Raw genomic sequence first — 22,515 nt, 5'->3', positions numbered from 1 at the left:
AACAAATTGGTGTAAGAGCCTCTAGTGTCTGGGTCATGATGCTGAGGGAACGGTGTCAGTGGTCCCAGATTTGCCTTTCCTGAGTGGCTTGGCGGTCAGACTTGTAGTTTCCTTAGACTCCCTAAATTCTCACCTTTACAACTTGAAACTAAGATAGATGGTGATAGAATAATTTTGTTTTGACTGGGTCTCTGTAGAACCTTTCTGCTCTTTTTGTGTGCCGGTTTTTCCTTGTTATCTATTTTCACTTGTTAACATTTTGTAGTAGAGTCTGTGGTCTAATTCCCAGTGGCCCCTCTCAGTGCATTAAATGTTTTGGGGCCTGTTAAACTGGTGTATTTGCATTTCATTGCCAGGAGGTTGTGCTATATACAATAGGGTTGAGACACAGGCATGGGCCAGGGGATGAAATTTTATTTTAAAATCTGAAATGCTGTGTAAGCATTTAAGGTATGAATCAGTAATTGTTCTACAACAGCTTCCATTAGATATGGTTTATTTGTAGTCCATCATCTTTTCAAGAACCCAGGGAGTAATGCATATCATTTACATTTTTAAACCAGCATTTAAAGAAAAGTGACTATAACTTTTAAGAGTTTATTTATGAAAAGAGATTTTATGCTCTATCCCTGGAATTTTTTATTTGAAAATAAAAGAAAGCTTCCTGCTATGATTAAGGATTTGAATAATTCTGAAACAGAAAAATACCATTTCTTTAGGGAAAAAAAAAAAAAAGTCTGGTTCTGAGATTGAGAACTCTCTTCTCCCCTAATGAATTCAGTAAAATGCAAACTTTTAACAGTCATCTGTCTAATTTGAGATTTGAGATCATCAAATTCTGTCTAAATATTTTGTTTTAACTTCTAAGCTCATTATGTTTTCTTTGTGTTAACTTGTATTAAAATCTGTCAGCTATGACTGGTCTCATAAGCACAGTCAGCGGACCAGAATAAGTTAATTATTTACTTGTGTCACTAGTGCTCTTCATCTAATGAAATGCACAGCTGTGTTAGATCTGCAGTTGGATGTGTAGCTTCCATTGTTCTGCAAGTCAGCAGAGGGTAGAAGCCGCAATGATGGAGAGCCCTCAGTTCTTTCTGCTGTTCTGGCTTTCTGTGTCGATTTCATGGATCTTTTATCATTCACTTTCACACAAAACAAACAACACAGGGCTGTCTGCTATGGGAACCATCTTGGCATATAAAAGGGTTTCAGAGCCTAAAGTAATTTTAAGTTAGCTAAGATTTAATTTTTGGCTTACAGGTGCCCTTGATTCCGATGTGGCCAATGCAGTTCCTCTAATGCCGTGGTCGGCAAACTGCAGCTCGCGAGCCACATGCGGCTCTTTGGCCCCTTGAGTGTGGCTCTTCCACAAAATACCACGGCCTGGGCGAGTCTATTTTGAAGAAGTGGCGTTAGAAGAGTTTAAGTTTAAAAAATTTGGCTCTCAAAAGAAATTTCAGTCATTGTACTGTTGATATTTGGCTCTGTTGACTAATGAGTTTGCCAACCACTGCTCTAATGGAATGAAAAAAATCTGAAAGTTACTTATATGTAGTTTTAAGTGCAATGTCAGAAAAGTGCTAGTTAGAAAATAACTTCCCCAAAAGGAACTTCTATGCTAAATATTAATCAGATTTCAAGCAGAGTTATTAGAGATTCGGATTTTAAGGGAAAGAGCATTGCTTTCATTTTAAAGTTACATTTGCTGGAATTAACCTGTTGGCTAAAATTGAAAATGCAAAATGCAAATATCCCTCCCCTTACCCCCCTCCTGTATAAGTATGCCCTGCTTCCTCCCTGGGTTTGGTACCTCCTGCGCCTCACTCCCACCTTCTCTTGTTGGAGGGTGAACAAGCAGCTTCCTCCTTAGCAGCCGCAGGCATCCATCCCCCTGTGAACTGCTGCCGAAGGGGTGCTGAAGTTTTTCTTTGGTTTGTTTTTAAGGGATGTAGCCGAACCCTCCATCTCCACACCAGCCCAAAATGACATTCTCACCCAACCACATCCCACCACTGGCCTCTTTAAGATTTGTTGTTTTTAACATTTTGTTCACTGCCAAATAGTGTTGCTATCTGTGCACCTAGATTTACAATTTCATCTCTCTCCAAGTAGATTTCCCAGTAGCCCTAGTGTTTTGTCAGATAATTTCAGTGTGGACAAGATGGATTTTCGGAGGGAAGAGATAAGGGTCACACACTGTGCTTGATTTAAATTCTAACATGTTGTAGCTGAATTTGAAATAAAGTGAACTGAATGTTTCTGTTCTTCGTGTAGGAAAGCATACTTTCTTTATAATAAACAATGTAATTTCAACCAAAAAGCCAGTTAAACTACCTACATACAATGGAATTCAACTCCACAAACCTAATTGCCATATTGTTGGCAGCCACTAGAAATCAGAATATTAATAACCAACGTTAAATACGCAAATGGCATTCTTTTTCTTTGAACATCCCCAAACTTTTATTTTAAAATAGTGTAAGTATGTATGTAGAAATCAAACTGAGCAATAAAACGTTTCTTTGAGAGCAATTTCTTTTCAATAGGTACAGATAATTTATATACACAGGAAAAGGAATTTTATCTTACTAAATATAAAAGCATTTTTTGGGTCCAATGCCATTGTATACTAGTTTTTCAATTCTAAATTATATAGATTGTGGTTAACAATCTAAATTATACTCCTACTAGAGGCCCGGTGTACGGTGCACGAATTTGTGCACAGTTGGGGTCTGGCCAGCCCTCCCTAATCAGGGCCGATCAGCTGGGCCAGCAGTGGGGAAGGGATGCGGGCAGTTGGCTGGCCAGCGCCCCCCCTCCGCGCCCTCCCCCTCTCGTGGAACTCCAGGTCGAACTCCCAGTCCAGGGGACAATTTGCATATTAGCCTTTTATTATATACTAGAGGCCCAGTGCATGATTTAATCATGCACCTGGTGCACCAGCGGGCTGGCTGTCCGCCGGTGCCCCAGGCCTTCCGAAAGCCTCCGGCGCTGCGGAGGCTTTCGAAAGGCCTTGCGCCAGAGCAGACAGCCGGCCAGGTCCCCCGCTTTGGCCTTTGATCGCGGGGGACCTGGCCGGCTGTCCGCCGGTGCCCCAGGCCTTCCGAAAGCCTCCGGCAGCCATGGCACAGACGCTGAGCTCGCGGCGCCACTGGCGCCGCGAGCTCAGCGTCCTGCTGGCCCAATCAGCTACCCCGGCCACCCTGAGTCCCGCCCCCTGCGCCTCCTGCTGGCCCAATCGTGGGCGTAGTGGAGTGATGGTAATTTACATATTACCATTTTATTATGTAGGATGATTCCTCCTACCAAGAAAAGGATGTAAGAGGAATTACCAAGTATTTAATCAACAAAATTTCCTACAAGTTAGAATACTGTTAAAGGAGTAATAAAGTACAGTTAATTTAAGAGACTATTAGTGGTGTGCAGAGTTGGTAGATTTTTGTTTTGTTCTGTTTTCATAGGATACATTTATAATTTTAGTGTTTTCTTCCAAGAATAATTTGCTATTTAATTTTATTGTTCAACTTTACAACTTCAACCAAAGATCACTTTTGTAATGTGTTATAAGCTATAGGAATTAAAATTCCTTAGGGCAGTTTAGACTCAGCCAGGGAAGCCTGGCAAAAATCGGCCAACCAGCCAGCACTCTGCAGCCAATAGGTAGTCCCATTAGCACGTCAGCCACACACGAGTACTTCTTGTCACAGGTTTTTAAAACCATAATTTAAACACACCCCTCATTCGGTCAGTTCTGTGTTTGGTGGTCAGAGAACTTGGATTCCTGTGATTTGAGTGCAATGTGTAGCAGATCATGGACAAGCTGACAAGGAGTGAAATTGCTGCTGACTTGAAGTTTCAGGGGCGTTGACAGGGCGAGGACCCAGTGAAGTTGCTGCTCTTCCATCTCGGTGGCACAAGAGATTGGGCGAGCTGCCTGACAACACCATTGATTGTCACGCCAATAGGCCAGGCCACGGGCTGCACTGCCTTTCTGCAAGGACAGCCATTTTTGAACTATCCATCTAGCAGGATTATTGGAAATTGCTTTTGTTACTCTTGATAGAGACCATGGGGCAGGTCTGAGTGTAGTAAAAATAGAGATAGTGGCAGGGAGATCCCAATTAACTACTGTATTCTTCCTTTCTGCCAGTTTGCTTTACGTGGCATGAAATCTTCTCTCCCCCAGGTGTCTGTGGTTTGATCGTCCCTCAGGAAGACATGCCGTTTTGTGACTCTGGCATCTGTCCGGACATCATAATGAACCCTCACGGCTTCCCATCACGAATGACGGTCGGGATGGTTTTCAGAGGCACTGCTCTTAAGGAAGAAAGCTGGCAGTTGGTTTGCAGTTAGTGGATGTGATGGAACCCTGAAACTGATATTTAGAAAGGGCCCTTTGACCCCTAGTCAAATAACTAGGTTCTCAGCTCCTAACAATGCTGGACTACTCTCCTCTACAGAGCAAATGTGGAGAGGTTTTCCCTTCCTTCAGAGCAGTCTTCTGGGTGGCAAACTTACCCCTCTGAAAAAGGAGCCCTTTGTATTGAACCTAATGCATCTTCCTTTCTATGGTTATTGTTTTATAATCCTGGCTCCAGCACTTATTGGCTATATGACTTGGGAAAGTTGCTTAACCTCTGTGTACTTCAGTTTCCTCATAGGTAAAGTCAGGGAAATAATAGTACCTATCTCCTAGCAGTTTGGGGACATAAACTTAGATCACACATGTCAAGCTTCTCCAACAGTCAGTCACACAGTAAGAGAGAGATAAATATTTACTATTAATTTATCACTCTTATTAATAGTAGTAGTTCCATAATTATTTAGGGAAATAGGGCCAGAGCTAAATAAACAGACAGGATTTCTATACCACAGGAAGGTACTCACTTAATTTGCTCAATCCCACAGGTAGGAAAGTTAATTGAGCTGTTGGCGGGCAAGGCAGGCGTGTTAGATGGCAGATTCCACTACGGCACTGCCTTTGGAGGCAGTAAAGTGAAGGATGTTTGTGAAGACCTCGTTCGCCATGGTTATAACTACTTGGGGAAAGACTATGTTACATCTGGCATCACAGGGTAAGTGTGTGTTTAGGTGTCTTAAAGTAAAAGTATGTCCAGTGTTGTTCAGTGCTTAGAGTGACGGCCCCGAGCACCAAAGGGTCACAGGTTTGATTCCGGTCAAGGGCACATGTCTGAGTTGCAGGTTCGATCCCTGGCCTGGTCCAGGTGTATGTGGGAGGCAACCAATTGATGTGTCTCTTTCACATCGGTGTTTCTGTCTTTCTCTCTCCCTTCCACTCTCTCTAAAAAATCAAAGGAAAAAATGTCTTCTGGTGAGGATTAACAAAACAAAAAAGTATGATTTTATTAGGAGAGGAGGTATGAGCCCTTAAGATAATCAACTTTACTCCTTTAAGAAATCTCATATAAGAAAATCCAGATTTATGATGAAGGTGTTAGCTAAAGCTATGGTGGTAATCATTTTGCAATATATAAATGTATCAAATCAACATGTTGTACACCTTAAACTTGCATAATGTCTTATATCAATTATATCTCAATAAAACAGGGATAGGGAGAAAAGAAAATCCAAACTTAGAAAACTGATAAGTTAAGAAGTGTTGTTTTACTGGTGGGACTATCGTTTAAAATATAGAAAACATAATTTACCAAAATAGGATTTCTACACAACTTTAAGTAACAAGTCAATTATATAATGTATAAATTCTTTAGCTGTTAAACTTGCTCTCTATTGATATGATGAATATCAGATAATTAGTGCTCTGTCAGAGGCCTAAGGTCTTACTTTGCAATCCACACACTAAAGGCATGTTAAATACCGAGCATGAGCTAGGTGCTAAGTTTATAACAGTGAGCAAAATAGACATGGTCCATGACCTAAGGAGCTGACTGTGAAGATTTGTTATTAGACATTAAAAAATAACAGATAAAAGTTAACTTCTCAGCAGGGCCTATCCTGACTACTTAATTTAATACTGCAATCCAGTATTGCCCATTTCCGGCTTTATTTTTCTCTGTAGGATTCATCATTATCAAATATACTAGGGTCCTGATGCATGAAATTTGTGCAAGGGGCTTGGCCTTCACAGCCCCAGCTGCCTTGCGGCCCCACCCACTAGTTGTTCCGGAAGGTTGTTCTGCCGTCAGGTCTAATTAGCATACTAGCTCTTTAATATATAGGACTAGAGGCCCGGTGCACAAAATTCGTGCATGGGGGGTGGTGTGTCCATCCTCTCCAATCTGGGACCCTTCAAAGTATGTCCGACTGCCCGTTTAGGCCCGATCCTACTGGGATCGGGCCTAAACGGGCAGTCGGACATCCCTCTCACAATCCAGGACTGCTGGCTCCAAACTGCTCGCCTGCCTGCCTTCCTGATTGCCCCTAACATCTTCTGCCTGCCAGCCTGATCACCCCCTAACCACTCGCCTGCCAGCCTGATTGATGCCTAACTGCTCCCTTGCCAGCCTGTTTTCCCCTAACTGCCCTCCCCTGCAGGCCTGGTCCCCCCCCAGTTGCCCTTCCCTGCAGGCCCGGTCGCCCCCAACTTCCCTCCTCTGCCGGCCTGGTCACCCCTAACTGCCCTCCCCTGCAGGCTTGATCGCCCTCAACTGCCCTCCCTTGCAGGCCTGGTCCCTCCCTACTGCCCTCCCTTGCTGGCCTGATCACCCACAACTGCCCTCCCTTGCAGGCCTGATTCCTCCAAACTTCCCTCCCCTGCTGGCCATCTGGTGGCCATCTTGTGTCCACATGGGGGCAGCCATCTTCTGTGTTGGAGTGATGGTCAATTTGCATATTATTCTTTTATTAGATAGGATAGAGGCCTGGTGCACGGGTGGGGGCCAGAGCTGGTTTGCCTTGAAGGGTGTCCCGGATCAGGGTGGGGTTCCCTTGGGGCATGGGGTGGCCTGGGCGAGGGGCCTGTGGTGATTTGCAGGCCAGCCATGCCCCCCGGCGACGCAAGCAGAGGCCCTGGTATCTGGGATTTATTTATCTTCTATAATTGAAACTGTGTAGCCTTGAGTGGAGGAGGCCAAGGCAGGCCAGGGCTGTGGAAGCTAGGCTTCCTCCATCACCGGGGACAACTCAAGAAGCCTCCTGCTCTCTCCAGCTCCGTGGCTGCCACTATTTTTGTTGGGATTTATTTATCTTCTATAATTGAAACTTTGTAGCCTTGAGTGGAGGCCTGGACCTGCCAGGGTGTGCAGAGAGCTTGGCTTCCTCCATTGCCGGGGAAACCCAAGCCTCCTGCTCTCTCCGTGGCCACAGCTATCTTAGTTGGGTTAATTTGCATACTTGCTCCTGATTGGCTGGTGGGCATGGCTTGTGGGTGTAGCGGAGTGATGGTTAATTTGCATATTACTCTTTTATTAGATAGGACTAGAGGCCCAGGGCATGGATTCATGCATCAGTGGGGTCACTCGGCCTGGCCTGTGCCCTCTCACAATCCGGAACTCCTCAGGGGATGTCAGATAGCTGGTTCAGGCCTGATCCCCGCAGGTCCAATCCAGATAGGAGGGAGCCTGATCCTGTGCATTGAGCATCTGTCCCCTGGTGGTCATTGTGCGTCTTAGCAACCAATTGACTGGTTGACTGGTTGTTTGATTGCTTAGGCTTTTATATCCTATCTAATAAAAGAGTAATATGCAAATTGACCATCACTCCAGCACACAAGATGGCTGCCCCCATGTGGACATAAGATGGCCAGCAGGGGAGGGCAGTTGGGAGGGACCAGGCCTGCAAGGGAGGGCAGTTGTGGGCGATCAGGCCAGCAGGGGAGGGCAGTTGGGAGGGACCAGGCCTGCAAGGGAGGGCAGTTGGGTGCAATCAAGCTTGCAGGGGAGGGCAGTTAGGGGTGACCAGGCCGGCAGAGGAGGGAAGTTGGGGGCAACCGGGCCTGCAGGGAAGGGCAATTGGGGGGGACCCAGGCCTGCAGGGGAGAGCAGTTGGGGGGGACCAGGCCTGCAGGGAGGGCAGTTAGGGGTGACGAGGCCTGCAGGGGAGGGCAGTTAGGGGAAAACAGGCTGGCAGGGGAGCAGTTAGGCATCAATCAGGCTGGCAGGGGAATGGTTAGGGGGTGATCAGGCTGGCAGGCAGAAGCGATTAGGGGCAATTAGGAAGACAGGCAGGCGAGCAGTTGGGAGCCAGCAGTCCTGGATTGTGAGAGGGCAGTCGGACATCCCTCAAGGGGTTCCAGATTGGAGAGGGTACAGGCTGGGCTGAGGGACACACCCCCCCGTGCACGAATTTTGTGCACCGGGCCTCTATTATATCTATAATAATAAAAGCGTAATATGCTAATTACACCAGACAGCTGAACGACCTTCCAGATGTCCTTCCAAACGACCTTCTGGATGAAGTCAGGGCTGCGAGGGCCAAGCCCCTTGTACGAATTTCGTGCATCGGACCTCTAGTAGATTATATAATAACTGGAGCCCAGTGCATGAAATTTGTGCACGGGGATGGTGTCCCTCAGCCCAGCCTGCACCCTCTCACAATCCAGAACTGCTGTCTCCCAACTGCTCGCCTGCCTGTGCCTGATTGCCCCTAAGCACTTCTGCCTGCCAGCCTGATCACCCCCTAATCACTCCCCTGCAGGCCTAGCCCCCCCAACTGCCCTCCCCTGCAGTTCTGGTTCCCCCCAACTGCCCTCCCCTGCTGACCTGGACTCCCCAAACTGCCCCTCTCTGCCGGCCCAGGCACCCCTAACTGCCCTCCCTGCTTGCCTGATCACCCACAACTGCCCGCCCCTGCAGGCCTGGTCCCCCCCAACTGCCCTCCTCTGCCAGCCTGGTCACCCTCAACTGCCCTCCTCTCCTGGCCTGGTCACCCCCAACTGCCCTCCTCTGCTGGCCTGGTCACCCCTAACTGCCCACACCTGCCCTCCCCTGCAGGCCATCTTGTGTCCACATGGGGGCAGCCATCTTTGACCACATGGGGGTGGCCATCTTGTGTCTTGGAGTGATGGTCAATTTGCATATTGCTCTTTATTAGATAGGATATTACCTATGTAATATTATTGTCTATCTCCACAAGTATAATGTAACCTCCTTGAGAGCAGGGCTTGTCTGTTTTGTTTACTGTTTTATTTCCAGTGTTTAGCATAGAGCCTGACACACAGCGCACACTCCATAAATATTTGTTGAATAAAGGAATGAAAACAAATAATAAATACAAATAGCTGTCACCTGAATGAAGACAAAGAGTAGGTTAGAGGACCCCTGTGGGAAGGTGGGACCCCTGTGGGAAGGCAGAAATGTGAAGGATGAGAAGAGTGAAGCTTCTGAAGTGTTTCATGCAGAGGAAAAGCATATTTACCACCTCACAAGGTACAGATCTTGGTAGGTTCAGGAACTGGAAGAGGCCAGCCCGGCTGCCATGCAGTGAGGAGATAGTGGTGCTGCCTGAAGTGAGTTTGGGGAAAGGGAAGAGCAGGTCACACAGGCAGAGGGATGGGTTTTCTTTTTATCTGGGAGAAACAGATATCCCTGAAATTATTGTGAAAGACAAGGTTTTGAAACTTGACTTGCACATGATTTTAAAGGGTCAAGTCAGTTTTCAAATTAAGACACACTTCAGTATTTTTATGCCAGGTAAAACTCTGGGACACAGTGTTTATACTGTTCTTCTGAGGTTTTAAACCTAAAATGCACAACTGAAACTCAGTGTGGAAGCATGTGTGAGAACACACAGCTTGATTTCAGTGCTGCAAATGGACTATCCAGATGTGATTAAAATGGTCAAAATCTGTATCTGTTAAAAGCATTGAGTGCTTTCTAAAATGATTTATCCAGCCTATGATAATATGGATTTCTTTAGCTGTATCATACTTGAGATGTTATAGAAAATCACATTACTGGGAAAGAGTAATGGTCCATTTAAAAAATAATTCAGTAACATAGCTGAGGTCCATTTCAGAAAATGCTGTTGTTATTGCAAAACTAATCATCTTAGTCTTTGCTTCTCACCCAGAAATAATGCAGAAGTTGCCCAGAAAGTGTGCAAAACAAATGAACCATTTTGGTGGACCTTCTGAACATAATTTTACTGAAAGTTTTGAATGTCTTATGCTCTGCTTCCTATAGATAGCTAATGGCTATGTCTACATCACTGTCCTCTACACCCAGCCAGTGTTTTCATTTCTTTCCCAATTATCTCGGAGTTCTACAAAGGGCTTACAAACATATTCACCTACCAGCTTTCACCCTTTGTCACATTCTTCAGCATAGTTAGGAGGGAAAACTGCATATGGCCTTATTCAGTTGATGATGAAATGGTGACAGAGTTCCATAAATTCTACCATGAGCAATCATACTCTGGAGGAATAGGATCATTTATTATTAGAGCTAGAAAGAAATTTGGTCCAATCACTTTGTTGTACAACTAAGAAAACTGAGATAAAGAAGTCATATAATTACTATGTGACAAACAGACAAGAATAGGGTCTCCTGACACCCTATTCCACTCCACTTTGGGTCTTCCAAGAATCTAGTTGTGCTTAAGCTAACGGAATGGCTTGATAAGTGCAAAAGCCTTTGCTAATGATACAGAAAGTATAAGGTATAGCAAGCAAGCAGGCGCAGATGTATTTATGTGCCTTTCTGCCATGTCTTTTGCTCTTCCCACTCTTATATCATGCTGTGGCCCATATTTACCTGGCTCAAGACTGGCCAGCATGGCAGGGAGAGCCCTGGTTTTGGAGCTTCCTGCATCACTCACCAGCTCTTATTTAACCTCTTGGACCCTCTGTGCCTTTTTCTTCATCTTAAAAATAGGGATGACAGCCCTAACTGGTTTGGCTCAGTGGATAGAGCAACGCCCTGCGGACCGAAGGGTCCCAGGTTCGATTCTGGTCAAGGGCATGTACCTTGGTTTTCGGGCACATCCCCAGCAGGGGGTGTGCAGGAGGCAGCTGATTGATGTTTCTCTCTCATTGATATTTCTAACAGTCTGTCCCTCTCTCTTCCTCTCTGTAAAAAATCAATAAAATATATTTTAAAAAATAGGGATGACAGATTGTTATACAGATTAAGTCATAGATTAAGTGACACATGGTAGATTTTATTTATTTTTTTTTCAGGAAGGAAGCTCTGGGGCAGTAAAAATAATTTTAAAGTCATCGATCCTCTGGCTACTCTTGCTTCAGACTTAAGAAAAAAGGTTTCTTCTGTCAAAGCATTAAAATATTCACTCCTTTAAACTCTTACTACAATATTTCTAAAGATTCATTACTACATTTGAGGAACAATGAAGGGGCCAGTGTTAGGGAGTAGAATGAGCCATGGAGAAAGGAAGTAGTAAATGAATCAGATGTAGGCAGGAGCCACACATTACCTTAGACCTGTGGCTACATGCAAAATTTGGATGATACGGATTCTGAGTGCAGTGGGAAACCACTGGGAATTTAGAGCAGAAGAGTGACCTGCTGCTATTTACATTTTAGAAGGAATGGCTCTGGCTTGTTACGTGAAGAAGAGATTGTTGAGAGAGGAGAGTAGAAGCAGGAAGACCAACTAGAAGGTTATCTGCAGTAGTCCAGGTAGAAAGGATGGCGGCCTGGCTAGGGTGGGAGCAGTGAAGGAAGCACCGTTCCGTACACAGTTTCACAAGCTGTTTACATTTTATTTCTTAATTAAACACTGTACCTTTTAATGCAGGGGTGGGGAACATCCAGCCCATGGGCCATATAAGGCCTGCCAAATAATTTGGTCTGGCTCTGCCAAAGCACTAGGGGTGAGTTAATTAAACTTTGGACTAAATATAGCAGGCTAATTTTTAGTTGATAATTTTGTATGGCCCATGAATGATGTTATAAATATCCAAATGGCCCTTGGCAAAAGAAAGGTTCCCTACCCCTGCTTTAATGTATTCAATGGTACTTTCATATTTTCAGATCTAGCCTTTTCATTTTCTTTCACTCACTCATAAACCTGTTCATAAACAAATAAGGACCTGTCAGTGCTGAGACCTAGAAAAGGCTGTCTCCTGTTAGCCCAACTTAGTTTCTTAACCCCAAACTCTGACCTTTCTTTCAGTGAGCCTTTGGAAGCATACATTTACTTCGGCCCCGTGTACTACCAGAAGCTGAAACACATGGTGCTGGATAAGATGCATGCCCGTGCCCGGGGACCACGGGCTGTCCTTACCAGGTAAGAGAAGAGCACTCACAAAAGGAATTTACAGTGCAGTCGAGTCTCCCTTGTATTTCCAAGTACAGCAATAAGCAGACTAACCAAGTTTCTGTTTCCCTGAGATTTCAAACTTTGGGGTATTAGGCATCAACAAAAATTATATATGTCTGATTTACATTAAAAATCATTTTACAAGCACAAGAGCAAACCCTCCGTAGGTCTTCACAGTATTCTCCTATGTAATCGTTTACTGTGTACCAGTTTACAAGTATGGTCCTGTTCAAAACAGTTCCTTTATAAGAATGTAAGTACACTTAAACACACACATGCATATCAGTACACCTCAGGTACCCATGTGTGCACAGAAAACATGCACACATTATTGGTAGCCTAAGCCACAGTTGTCATTTTTTTTTAAAACTTCTGTGATTGGAGCATAAGGCACCTGTAGTTGCATGCTTATTTGCATAAGCTCCAGGGTCCATGTATACCCCTTCACCAGTGTATCCTCAATTCAAGCCCAATGTTGGATTTGACGAATGGATATTAATACCAAGTTTATGTGTTCTTACTACTACATATTCCAATTGGAGCAGTAAAGCCTAAGGCAGTGGTTCTCAACCAGGGCAATTTTGCCTCCCTGGGACATCAGAAAACATTTGGGGATGCCACAACTGGGGGGCAAGGAAGGAGCTACTGGCAGCTAGAGGTCAGGAATGCTGCTAAACATCCTGCAGTGCACAGCACAGTCTTTACCTCCAAGAATTATTACCCAACTCAGTATGGCACTACTGCCAAGGATGAGGAATTCTGAGCCAGGGGAGGGAGCACAGGTCTTGGGGTCAGAATGACATAGATGTGAACTCATCACCATCTTGTAGCACAACCATGAGCCTTGGACAGATCCCTTACGTCTCTCAGCTTCGTTTTTTTTTTTTTTATATGAAGTAGAAACAATAAAACCCACTACACAGCATGTTGGTGAATGTCAGGTGTTTGAATATAGACTGTGTAAGGTGTCGATCCATAGGAGATGCTCGATAAATATCCAGGTCCCTGTCCACTTTCATGGAGCATTGCTTAGATGTTACAATGCAGTGGAGGGAGCAGAGGATGAAGCAGCTAATATTTGGGTCTTTGTTTTGTTTTCCAAATCAAAGGAGAGGTGTAGATGACTCAATCCCTTGACCATGTAAAACTGAGCAAATGCACATGCCTATTGAAATGATAGGCATTTGTGTGCTTAAATTACAGAAGAGGGAAGAGAAGTTGAGATTCTCAAGCCAGTATTGACTTCAGCAATGAGACCCTACTTGGGTTAGGTGTATCTTTCCCCTGCATACTGTCCCCTCCGGAACTTGTATTTCACTTACAACATCCAAAAACTATTTCAGAGTCATATAAATGTCAAAGCAGTTATTTCCTATGTTTTACTTCGTTGTATAAAAAAAGTTATTACTTTAGTATTACTTTTGTGTATTCCATATGAAGACAGCCTGGAGTGCATTTGTCTATAGTCAGTTATCTCATTTGGTTAAAATTCAAGTTTTGGGTTCTGCCCACATGTGATCTGACCACCTTCACTTGTCCAGTGACCACAGGTGGAAGGATCCTTCCCCTGTTCTGGGGGTTCTACTAGCAGATAAAAGCTTATATATGTTGTGCTCAGCTATGAAGTTTCCACTTCAGTGTGTTCATTGAGATCTACTTATAAATTTTTCATATGTAGATTTACTTTCAACAAATAATATACAACTTAAATTGATTTTCCATTGTAACTATCAACAACACAAGTTAACATTTCAGCATGTGCTGGCAATCATGTGTTTACCTTCTTAACTCTTTGGCAATCTGGCAGCAACAATAACAAAGATTAAAAGATGCTGTGGAATTAAGCAAACAGCTTTATAGTCCACCCCTGCTCAGAGTACCTCCAAGGAGTGTCACTCCAAAATAAGCTGGCCAGGGTGCTCGTGACTCTCTCTCTCTGTCTCTCTCTCACTGATAATTTATGTCACCAGTACCTAGGTGGGGTTGCCCAAGTTGTTTCAGAATCTCTTAATTTTACCTGCATCTCTGGATCCTGGATTCTTAATCTTTTAAAGTATTCTCAAGCCCAGTAGATACATAAGCCACAGGGAGTCCATTCAGGGGCTAATAGCTGCCCAGTTCAAGTGCTCCCTCTGAAAAGGAATGGAGCATTTTCACACACGAAAGAAGGACTCGTATGGGACTCACACCTGGGGGCTGGGGAGGTAGGTCTCTGGGCAACCTCCCATCTGGCTCCAGGTGAGTCCTGATCTATTCCAAATTTTATAAAAATCCATTTGCTTCTTTCCATGTTTATTTAATAGTAAAGCTCCTCCCTGGAGGCCTGGGAAAAACTGCTAGAGGACCCGGGTTTCTTCCACACTCTGTTGTGCTCACTTTTTCTGTTTTTAAATAACAAAGAACTAAGACATCTCTGAAAATACTCAAAAGACATCCCTCTCTAATAATAATGATAGTGATTGTAATCGTAATGCTAGCACTGGTACTTTATATGCTGTGTGTCTATTATTATATCATTATTTAAATAATTACTTATTATTTCTATTTAAAAATAAAAATAGCAACCAACCACTAGGATCACATCTCTGCTCATTTAAGGCTCTTTGGAACAGGTAGTCTTATGTATGTTTTACAAATGAGGCTGAGAGGCTGAGCAGCATGCGCAAGGTCACTGCCTAATAAGTGATTTGAATCCAGGTGAGCCCTGCTCCAAAGCGCTGAGCTCTTAGCCAGCTTGTGATGCGGCCTCTTTGTGTTTAACTTGTTTCAAAGGCAGCCCACTGAAGGTCGATCTCGTGATGGTGGTTTGCGTCTTGGAGAAATGGAACGTGACTGTTTAATTGGTTATGGAGCCAGTATGCTTTTACTAGAGCGACTAATGATTTCAAGTGATGCCTTTGAGGTTGATGTCTGTGGGCAGTGTGGACTTCTAGGGTATTCCGGCTGGTAAGTGGATACCATATGTCTTTCATACTACACCTCCTGCCTCTTAAAGCACAGCTCGAGAATTGACTCTAGATCATACCTACATATTCTCCAACCTTCCAGTCCATGCTTTCCTGGAATTGGGGATTCTATGTGTACATGTTCACTTTGTCTACCTAATGTCCTGCTCTTTACACAGCTGGAGTTTAAACTCCCAAGGACTAAGGACTTCATCATCTTGTTACTATTATCTCGAGTACCTTTTATAACACTTCACCTGTAAAAATCCTAGCAGAGTCATTGGTAGATGTTACAATTATAGCATATTGTTAATAGAAACATTTTAGAGAAGATTGTGTCGAATGCCCTCATTTAACTTCAAACCTAAAGAGCCAAGTGTGTTGCCCCAGATCTTATAGCAAATTAGTGACAGACCAGGACCATAACCTGGTACCCTGACCCCTTGTCTGTACTCTGTCTGCATAGCAAGCTGCTTCCAACTTGGACGGTGAATCCCATGATGGCAGAGACCATATTGCTAACTGGCACTAGGATTGTCAGTAGGTAAACTGATTCGCAGGCTATTAGTTCGGTGCAGTCAGTACACAAAGTCCATTTTAAAAGGTGATGCTGCATACCTTTTGTTGTGTTGTTAGAGCATCTTTTCTCCTTTTAATGGTTCTACTGCACCACCAAAGAACCACTACTCTGCTTAGCGTTGGTCATGATCCAGAACCCTGAATACCCCTGTAGGCAGGAGGGCCTGCATTCCCCAGTCTCTCTCACTTGTCTATCAGAGAGCAGGTCTGACAACATCTGAGGCAGGTGCTGCAGGGATGGGAAGTAGCTTCATCTTCCTCATCACCCCTCACTTCCCTTCCAGAGCCCCTTTCCCTAGGGATGGGCAGTCCCCAGAAGGGTAGTTAGGCCCAGATGAGCATTCATTGCCAGAGCTTGAGGGTTAGTAACATGGGCCACATTTTCCTTATGAGTCCCCCCCAACTTCTTGCCATCTTAAGCTGCCAGTTTCTTGGTTGAATAAAGCAAATTAAGAGTCAGAATGATGGAGGGAAATAAAAGGGGACATCTGTAATACTTTCAACAGTGAAGGAAAAAAAGGATAATGAGTGGCCTTCTTAGAACACAGTGTATACCTTGCTAGTTAAATGTCAAATCCTTTTAGCCAAAATCAATTATTTTATTATTTTGGTGTAGAAGAGTCGATGAGACCTGTCTGTGAAGAAATTATCTCATTTTAAAAACTAATACCAGAGGTGGCCATTTGCCTTTCATAAGGTTGCAGAGATGGGGTGACAATATTCTGAGCGTAAACTTAGCTCTTTCTCGTATCAGTGACATGGGTCTTTAGAAATGCATATTGAGTTTGCCTTTTATTGTCCTGTGTAACAACAACAAGCTGTAATATAATAGGAAGATGCCTGGAACTTAGCTCCACTATGATTAAATCTTTAAATTTGGCACAAGGATTTTTAAGTAATTTACTTTGAAAAGATGGTGCAGAAGAGTCATTTTATTACCAATAGGGATCATGAAACTTCAAAAAAGAGTTTCTTTTCTTCTCTGTTCTCCCTGCATTCTCTCATGTGCCACCCCCCACCTCCCCACCCCCAAAGAGGAAGAGTGAGGAAAAGGAAAAGAGGGAGAGAGGGAGGGAGGGAGGGAGGGAGGGAGGGAGGGAGGGAGGGAGGGAGGGAGGGAGGGAGGGAGGGAGGGAGGGAGGGAGGGAGAAGAAAGAAGGAGGAAGGCTAAGAGGAAAAATAAAAAAAAAGAAAGAGGGAATGAGGGAAAGAGGAAAAAGAAGAAAGAAGGGAAAAAAGAAAGGAGGGAGGGAATAAAAGAAGAACATGGAAGAAAGATGGAGGAAGAAAGGACGGAAAAGAGAAAAGGACAGGAGAAAAGAGAAAGAAAAGAACGATCATATTTACTCATGCACTTTGAAAACCTTGCCCTCTTATGCTGAATACTCGGGAAAACGAAAGTTAGCAATAATTGGTCTCAATGTTATTCTGTTAACTTCGTATCTTCTTTCCTGCTTCGTTTCTGTCACATTTAAAGATTATCTGATGGCAGTGCCTAATTTTGAAGCTCATGTGTTCAATGTGTATTGTATTTGAAATCCTTTCAAAGAGCACTAAAGCAGGTTACACAGTTTAAGGGTCTTTACTGTAATTAAACAGACCTGGGTGTACTGTATGTCTGATTTTGAATGGCCTACTTACACCCTTGTTGCCAACAGGAAAGCATCCTCATCCAGTCTGCAAGGCTGGCAGGCTCCGTGTGCTGCTCTCAGGCAGAGGAGCATAATGATGCTGTCCTTTTCCCATGTTACCTGACGTGTGTGCTGGGTTGTGTGGGAGGGAGTACGGGCGTTTGTTGGAGGGAGTCGCTCTTTAATGAACAGCACAATGGAGGCTGGGTAATTAGAGCAGTTCAGAACCTTGAAACTGGCCTTTTGTCGCTGATTTGCACATTAGTAAGGCATTGCTATGGGGATGTTTACAGCAAGACTGTTCTACAGAAGACACGAAGGGTATAAATCACAAAAGAGAGGTCCAGAAGGAAAACTGCAGAGAAAAGAAAAACCCTATTAAGATAATTAGCTCATGGAAGATATTTCACTGGACAATCATTTCTCATATGAAGCCACAGCCTCCTCCTTTTGCTGGCTTTGCCCTGAAAAAATCAGTTTATTTTATTATTGTTTGGGTCAAGTTTCTTTCTTTGGGAGTTGTTCAGACCAGGGTAAGGTAATTTATATATTTCTATTTATATATGTATGTATTTTTATTTGTGTATGCATGTATGTGTATATATGCATTGGAACATTTTAAATAGTGGAGAAATATTTCATAAGAGAGAAGGTTAGTGGGCTTTCTGGATCGTGAATCAGCACACATAGAAATTTTAAGTAGATTAGCCTGGATTGGATTCACAGGATAATGACAGGAGAATCTGCAAGAAGTTGCTCCAGCTAAATGCATTTCTCCAATTCAGTGAAGGCAAGAACATGATATTTGAATAAATTAGACCAACCCAGGCACATTAAAAACATAATTCGTAAACTGTCATGCATTAAAAAGATCTTTAGGTAATCTTTTAGGAAAAGTAATTCTCATGTTTGTATTATTACTGTGGATAGAGTCAAATACTCCGCAGTTTAAGCTCTCGCAGCTCCTGGTAGGGGCCCAAGCATGGATCCCATTCTCTTCTCAAGAAGCTCCTGTCTGTATAGTCACTCACCACCAGCACATTCAAATTCTCAGCCTCCGTGATTTTCTTTTCTGAAATAATACAAGCTTTATTTTGCTGATTACAAAAATGATCCCTGCTCTTTATAAAATACTCAAAGTTACAAAAAAATATAAGTAGTCAGAATTCCCACCACTCAGAGATGACCCCTGTTAATATTTTAGTGACTTTGGGGGACATCTCTGTTTGCCAATTGTTCTTACCACTTTTGTTTTTAAATCATGAATTTTTTTTAGATTGTTAATAGCAGGGAAATTTAAATAGATACCAAAAAAATCTTGGTACATATGATTTTGGGGACTTCATACCTTTACTGAAACCCATTTGAGGACCCGCTTGGGACCATGCTGTTTAGCAAACTGCTTTTTTCACCTCACAGTGTGTCCTGGACACCTTTACATTGCAGTAAATATGGGTCTGCACCATTGCATTCAGTGTCTGCACAGTGTTCTCCTGCGTAAGTGTCCTGTACTCACAGAACTACCTGAGCTGTCTCCTGCTTCGTGCTATTGTAAATCGTGTGACCGCGAACATTCTTGTGCACATCTTTGCCACTTTTGTGATTACTTCAATAATATGCGTGTTTACATTTTTTACACATGTGCCTTACCACCCTCCAGAATAGCCTTTATTGTTCTCTGAGGGATCTCCCTCCAGTTCCCAGTTAGCACTGCCTCTTCCAAGCCTTGGTGCTGTTCCTCTTGCACTCATGTTCTCCCCTGTTTTCTGGGAGGACCTAGTTTTCTACCTATTAAGTCTCAGGATTTGTACTGGGTACCTACTGTCCCAGGTGCCCCAGATCCTTGAGGTATAGGGTGAGGCTCTGTTTAGGTCTGAAACCTGACAGAATAGTTCATTTTCTCCCCAGGGACCTTTTTTCACTTGTAGCCATTGATTAAGACCTAATCAATGGCTTTAAGTTCCCTGGCTGAAGGAAGAGAAAAGGTAATCCTAATAGCATAGTAGGCATGTTGATTAGGAATGTGGGCTGTGGTAAGGATTAAATGGGAATATGTGCACACACACAGGGCCAGTAAGTAAAGTAGCTCCCAATGCTCATAGAAATAACCAACTTTGAAGAGCCCTGGACACCACCTTTCTGTATGAAAGTCCCATCTTTCCCAGCATGCTTCAAGTCTCTCAGTGACAGAAGTCAAGTGGTAAATGTGGAGCTCTTGCCTAGAATAGTACATTGTAGTAGATGCTTATCAATACATGGAGACTGAATCTGTTTAAAATGCTTTCAACAATGAAAAATCTATATCTGAGTAACTTTCAGATGGTTCAGATTTTGGGGCTTATTCAAAACAACTATATTGGCAGATGTTTTACATTTTAAGGAGAAAGGTCTAAGAAGTATGGTATTACCTGATTAAAAGTATGTGTTTTTAAAACCGGGGGAGTGGTCATTGTTTTGTTTTGGTTTTTGCTTCTTTGGAGGCTTTTTTTACTTTGGGGACACACAAGTACATTTTGGATAGTGTGGCTGAACACTGAGGAATAGAAAACCAACTCGATGGAATGGCAGTAGAATTTGTTAGAGAGAATTCTCACTTCCTACATGCAGGCCTTTGTTCTGAGTCATTGTCCCTCTAATACATGCCGACTTGGGTTTCAGGTGCCATTACTGCAAGTCGTCCTGTCACGTGTCTTCCCTTCGTATTCCGTATGCCTGCAAGCTGCTCTTCCAGGAACTGCAGTCTATGAACATTATCCCCAGGTTAAAACTGGCCAAATACAATGAGTGAGGATGGGAAGGTGACTATTGAAAGAGAACAAACCATATGTCCAACACAGTGCAAAATAGAAGGGACTGAGGACCATGTCTGCTCCTGTGAATAATTCCTTTGAATGTTCTCTCGGAAAAAAAGAAAAAATCGATGGAAAGGACTTTTTAACACTAGAAGACTGACTGGACACCCCTTGACCAGTGAGCCTCGGGCCATGGAAGGAGATGCCAGCAATGTAGACTGTAATGCAGTTCCTCGTTCATGTACTGAATTTGATTTGCAAATGGACATGACCTAAAAGATAAATAAACTTTTATTTCTGTTCTGGTATCTTAAAATTTACTTGTTAGAAAAACCGTCCTCCTTAAAAAGATTGTTTGGGGTTAAATAAAACTCAAAGGTTTGTATGAAACTTGCATATAAAGAATCTGTTGGAAACCGTCCGGTGTGGCTCAATTGATTAAGCATTGTCCCATGCACCAAGAGGTTGCTGGTTCAATTCCCAGTCAGGGCACATGCCTGGGTTGTGGGTTCAATCCCCAGTGGAGGGCATGCAGGAGGCAGCCAATTGATGTTTCTCTATCATCAATGTTTCTTCTCTCCCTCTCCCTTTCTCTCTAAAAAGATCAATAAAAACATATATTTTTTTAAAAAGAGAATCTGTTTGAATCGGTTGACTGTGATCTGAGCAATATGTGAAGGGAAGAACTGTGGGAAGCACCAAGGGTGCAATTGATAGAGCAGTGGCTTTCGTATCTGCTACTGTGAGAGGATAAATTTTTCTAACAATTGAATCTTGCCTTTATACACCCAAACTTCTTAACTTTAAGCTTGATGAAATATAATAAACATATTCCTACCATCTGAAGCAAGTTTGCCAAGGATGTTCCTTTATCTTATGGACTTAATTGCTACTATTTTGAATCTCCATGATCGTACCACGTGCAGTGTTGAATATCTGAAAATAATTCCATGGATCCGTTATAATTTTTCTCTTCCTTTCATTCCTGCCAAGATGTTAGCTGTCCATATTCTTTTTAATTTGACAGCCTTCTCCATTTCTAATTTGTTCTTAATTTCTCTGCCCTGAAGCCAGATAAATACTTATACTAAGGATTGTTTATAAAATAAGTCAGAAAAGCTTTAAGTAACTGACTAAGGCTGTATTCCTAGCACGTCACAATGAACATGTCTCATAGAATATTAATAGGTTTTTATATACTGACAGGAAACACATGCCAGTGTGAAGTAGGGTTGAGAAAATGGTTATAACCAAGTTAAACATACCAAGGACTTCTTCAAAGCCTTTACCAAGCTACCATGCTCCAGGACTCTCCAAAAGAGGGATGTTCCGGGAAACAGGCTAGTCATCGACTTGAGAACCAAACCTCGACATCACTTGGTGTATAAATCCTAGAGACTTCACGGTAAAATCAGAATGAAGGAGACACTGCGGGTGAGTAGGCCTTCCTTAGCCATCACCACAGGTCTCCAGCCACTTCAAGAAACATGAGGTGTAATAAAGACTGAGAGGTTTGAATGCACCAAGGTCTTGGGTTATGCCCATCGCCCTTTCCTTTCATCTGGCTTTGTCATTCTCAGAACTGAGAGTACCTAACGACGACTGTCCTGGATGGAGTGTACAAAACATGTTCTGTACTTTGTGGGCCATTTAATGAGTTTTCTTGGGAGACTTTGACCATGTCCTATTATGTGACAACTCCACTTACCAACTTCACGGAAGACGTAATTGCCTTGTAATGTGTGGCTCACCATTTCAGTGACCACTCGATGGGTCAGTTTGGGAAGAGCTACCGGTGTGCCGGGTTCATAAGGACCTGCCATGTGTGAGGCACTGTCCTAAGGACAGAAAGAGCAGCAAGTGCCGGTGCCTGAAGGAGCCAGACTCAGCTGAGGCCCAGACGTCAGCTGGTCATAGCACCATCAGTGATCAGTGCCAAGGAGGAATCTTGGCCATGCTGAGGGGGCTCCAGGCATAATGAGGACCTGCTCTGGAGATTTGGGAACGATTCTTCACAGGCATGGTTATTCCCTTCATACAGCTAAAGAAACTGAGGCACTAAGTGGCTGGCGCCCCAGCACCATACCCACCACCGGTGGAGACAGCGTGGGCCTGTAAACCAGCTCTCTGAGTCGGCGCTGATTGGGCTTCATCTGTGACTCTCTTTTCAGTTACCAGATGGGACCATTTCTTTAAAAAATTGATTTTAGAGATAGAGGGAAGGAAAGCGAGAGAGAGAAAAACATTAATTTGTTGTGGTTGATTCTTGTATGTACCCTGACGGGATCGAACCCACAACCTTGGCATATCAGGACTACACTCAACCAGCTGAGCTACCCGGCCAGGGCCCAGATGAGACAGGTTT

At 43.5% G+C, this 22,515-nt stretch overlaps 1 protein-coding gene across 2 annotated transcripts in view; it reads left to right on the top strand.

The window, feature by feature from the left end:
* POLR3B (RNA polymerase III subunit B) overlaps positions 1 to 20,725 on the top strand; it is a 101,125-nt gene extending 80,400 nt beyond the window's left edge. For both annotated transcript variants that reach the window (XM_079774442.1, XM_079774443.1), the window contains exons 24-28: positions 4,190 to 4,293; positions 4,912 to 5,078; positions 12,057 to 12,170; positions 14,976 to 15,149; positions 20,017 to 20,725. In XM_079774442.1, the coding sequence (XP_079630568.1) occupies positions 4,190 to 4,293; positions 4,912 to 5,078; positions 12,057 to 12,170; positions 14,976 to 15,149; positions 20,017 to 20,146 (689 nt within the window). In that variant the 3' untranslated portion in view covers positions 20,147 to 20,725. The remainder of the gene's footprint in view (positions 1 to 4,189; positions 4,294 to 4,911; positions 5,079 to 12,056; positions 12,171 to 14,975; positions 15,150 to 20,016) is intronic.
* Positions 20,726 to 22,515: the final 1,790 nt, after the last annotated feature.

The sequence above is a fragment of the Cnephaeus nilssonii genome, assembly GCF_951640355.1.
Source record: "Cnephaeus nilssonii genome assembly, chromosome: 6".
Classification (NCBI taxonomy): domain Eukaryota; kingdom Metazoa; phylum Chordata; class Mammalia; order Chiroptera; family Vespertilionidae; genus Cnephaeus; species Cnephaeus nilssonii.
Note: the sequence above shows the minus strand (reverse complement) of the source record. Positions and strands in the feature narration are given on the sequence as shown.